A 3,606-nucleotide genomic window follows, 5' to 3' on the forward strand; every position below is an offset into this window, starting at 1 on the left:
GGGGGGGGGGGGGGGGGGGGGGGGGGGGGGCTTTTACATTAAAGTTCCTTATAAGAGTATGGTTTTCTTTCTTGCTCTGACTCTTTAAGGATGCTTTAAAGATGTGCCTGAGAGGGAGGGAGCATTTTCCCTATTCTGTGGTACAGATTTTTCAAAAGAAAATTATGGAAGAGATTTTTCTCTGTTCCTGTAGGTGTACACAGCGCCAAAGGGTCCAGGGACAGGCTCTCAAGATCAAAGAGGAGTCCTGCCTGGAGTCAGGGCTTTCTGCACTCACAACCCGCCTCCAAAGAGAAATGTCACAAAGTCCAGATGTGAGCAACTACCACCTACTTGAGCTCCTCCACTGAAGTTCCCTCTTAGATCTAATCCTCCCAACAGCCCTAGGAAGGAACTACCCCTGTTAGAGTCTCCAAGGCCAGAGAGGCAGGCAGCTTGCCCCCAGCTCTGTAGCTAGCAGGGGGGCACCAGACCATCTGACTCCAAAAGTAAAACCGTCCTAGGCCCCACTGGCTGAGGTTCTTTCTGTTTGCATCATCAATGTGGCCAGAAGAGACTGCACCACGCATTCCTCCCCCAGACTAAGGAGGCACTGGTAGGAAATCTATACTTGGTCAGCTGCATCTACGTCCTCAAATTCTGACTCACTGGTTAGTCCAGAAAACAGCAAAGATATAGGATCTCCTATCTTGTCCTCATAGCAGGCAGAGTCAGGGCAGGCATCTCTTGTCCTTTCCTTCCACGCTCTCCTCCTAGACTCACGCCCACCACTTCCCAGCTGATACAGACGTCGAGGAAACAGATTCAAAGACATCCCCAAGGGAGAAGCTACTGAAGGCTCTTTCGCCCTCCTGCCTTGCCATTTCTACATATCACAGGAGCATAAATCCTGGAACATTTGTGATTTAATCGCATTTGGTTTGAGATCATGGATAATTTCCTTATGACGTGATCCCCTGCAGAATGGTGGATCTTCCTTTCCTTCCACGCTCTCCTCCTAGACTCACGCCCACCACTTCCCAGCTGATACAGACCTCGAGGAAACAGATTCAAAGACATCCCCAAGGGAGAAGCTACTGAAGACTCTTTCGCCCTCCTGCCTTGCCATTTCTACATATCACAGGAGCATAAATCCTGGAACATTTGTGATTTAATTGCATTTGGTTTGAGATCATGGATAATTTCCTTATGACGTGATCCCCTGCAGAATGGTGGATCTTCTTAATAGGCTAGTAGATAGATCATTGAAGGATTATGATAAAGGGAAAGGATACAATCGCTTAAGACAAATGACAGATTCCCTACCCCTGGAGGAGGCCTCTCAACCTCTGACCACTGTTATTCCCCTCCCAGGTTTGGCTTCATCTTCAACAAGTCTGACCTTGCCATCCACAAAGTGGACCTGGAAACGCTGATGCTCCTCAAGACCATTGGCTTGCAGCCCCACGGCTGTGTGCCCCAAGCCATGGCACACAGCCACCTGGGCGGCTACTTCTTCATCCAGTGCCAACAGAACAACTCTGCTTCCGCCACCCCACAGCTGCTTCTCGACAGTGTCACAGACTCCGTGGTTGGCCCCAACGGTGACATAGCAGGCACCCCCCATGCATCTCCCGATGGGCGTTTCATAGTCAGCGCTGCTGCTGACAGCCCCAGGTTGCATGTGCAGGAGATCACCACGCGGGGGGAGGTCCAGACCTTGTACGACCTGAAAATAAGCCCGGGCATCTCAGACTTGGTGTTCCAGCGCTCCTTCACCAAAGGCAATCAGTACAACATCTACGCCGCTCTGCAGACGGGGCCGGACCTGCTGTTCCTGGAGCTGTCCACAGGGAGGGTGGGCATGCTGAAGAACTTAAAGGAGCCACCCACGGGGCCTGCCCAGCCCTGGGGCAGACCCCGCAGAATTGTGAGGGACAGTGGGCTGTTCGGACAGTTCCTCCTCACCCCAGCCCAAGAGTCGCTGTTCCTCATCAATGGCAGACAAAACACACTGCAGTGCGAGGTGTCAGGCATCAAGGGAGGGACTATAGTGGTGTGGGTGGGCGAGGTATGAAGGAGCCCAGAGCAGAGCCCTGGCCAGGGAGCACCACCTAGTCCTGACACCACAGCCCCAAGAAGGCACGCTGTACATTTTTACAGACAAAAGCAAAAACCTGTATTCGCTTTGTGGTTCAACACTGGTCTCCTTGCAAGTTTCCTAGTATAAGGTATGCGCTGCTACCAAGATTGGGGTTTTTTCATTAGGAAGTATGATTTATGCCTTGAGCTATGATGAGAACACATGCTGCTGTGTAGAGGGATCATTTCTGGGCCTCGCTGCACACCCTGTTACCTGGGGACACTGTAGAGCCGAGAGGTCCTGCTTTCCATGCTGACACTTCTGTCTGCTGCCTTCACATAGTCTTCGTCCTTTTCTGCCAGATCCAGCTGGACTTTGCCCTGATGGGGGTCCTGGAAGCAGAAGCTGACCATGAGCAGGGCTGTCCCTCCGGGCATGTGAGCCCACTGCCCTTGCTCGAGACCTCATGTTCTCCTTCACAGCTGCTGCTTGCTTTTCTTTCCACTTGACTTGTAAGCCTGAGGGAGAGCCAACAAGACTTATTGCATCTTGGGGGATGGGGAAATCACTCACTTTATTTTGGAAACTTTTGATTAAAAAATACTTTTTTATAATCTCAAATGCTGGTAAGCAGAAAGATGCTCTCTGAAGTCCAGCTGTATTCTTCCCTGCCTTAGACCACGTCGCTGGGGGTCATAGCCCCACATGCCACAGCCAGAAAGAACAATGGTCATCCAAGAATACTCTCTCTCTAAACCATTGCCACCCCCATTTCTCCAGGTGCAGATCGGGCCACCACATTGGTAAAGACTTGGTTCTGTGTTGGGACCCAAGAAGACTAGGGCAAGCCCTGCGTGCCTGCTTTTCCCCATAGAAGGGGGACGTTTCATTAGCCAGGCCCGGGACCCGGATTCAGGGCAGACTGGGCTTGCTGTCAAGGTGTGAACAGCCTCCAGGTTCAGAAACTCCAAGGACACGAGTGGGTGCAGGCGGGTTCCTGAGGCTATGCCTTTCAGAAACGGATTTTCTGCCTGTGGCCTGTCCACTCAGCTGTGGGACCCCATCCCCAGATCGGCACTGCACCCCAGAGAGCACGTTTCAGCAAAGATTTTCTTACACACATGCCCCCTATACACACACTCCAAAACTCAGAACCAGAAGGCTGCAGGCTGGCACTGCTGAATTATTCCCCAATGTCGCAGGCTATCGTGGGCTCTCAGGTGGGCATCCAAGAAATATAACTCAACAAGGCCCATGGAGACCACTTGTGTCAGAGACTCTCAGCAAAAAGGAGGCTCCCTTGGGTCTCCAGGACGCTCCTTTTTGCTAACTCGCATCAGTGGCCAAAACTTACATGCTTTGTTGTTTGAATGATCATTTTGCAAGCCACACGAGGTTGGGGGAGGTGGTCACACCACAGATACCTTAGCTAATTTAGCCACTGTCACCTGCAGACACAGCCATGGTTTTCCTTTGCTGCTGAGGAATGACCCCTTTCGGGGAAAGGAAGACAGACTCTGCGTCACTGTCAATCCACACAGCTC

The 3,606-nt window shown here is 51.7% G+C and overlaps 1 protein-coding gene across 1 annotated transcript in view; it reads left to right on the plus strand.

Annotated features, from left to right (window-relative positions):
• Positions 1-2,683, plus strand: part of LOC103610929 (follistatin-related protein 4-like) — a 12,561-nt gene extending 9,878 nt beyond the window's left edge. Inside the window, exon 4 of the mRNA XM_008594987.1 lies at positions 1,354-2,683. Within this exon, the coding sequence (XP_008593209.1) occupies positions 1,354-2,056 (703 nt within the window). The 3' untranslated portion in view covers positions 2,057-2,683. The remainder of the gene's footprint in view (positions 1-1,353) is intronic.
• The last annotated feature ends 923 nt before the right edge of the window (positions 2,684-3,606 follow it).

Source organism: Galeopterus variegatus, unplaced genomic scaffold, assembly GCF_000696425.1.
Source record: "Galeopterus variegatus unplaced genomic scaffold, G_variegatus-3.0.2 Scaffold12068, whole genome shotgun sequence".
NCBI lineage: Eukaryota > Metazoa > Chordata > Mammalia > Dermoptera > Cynocephalidae > Galeopterus > Galeopterus variegatus.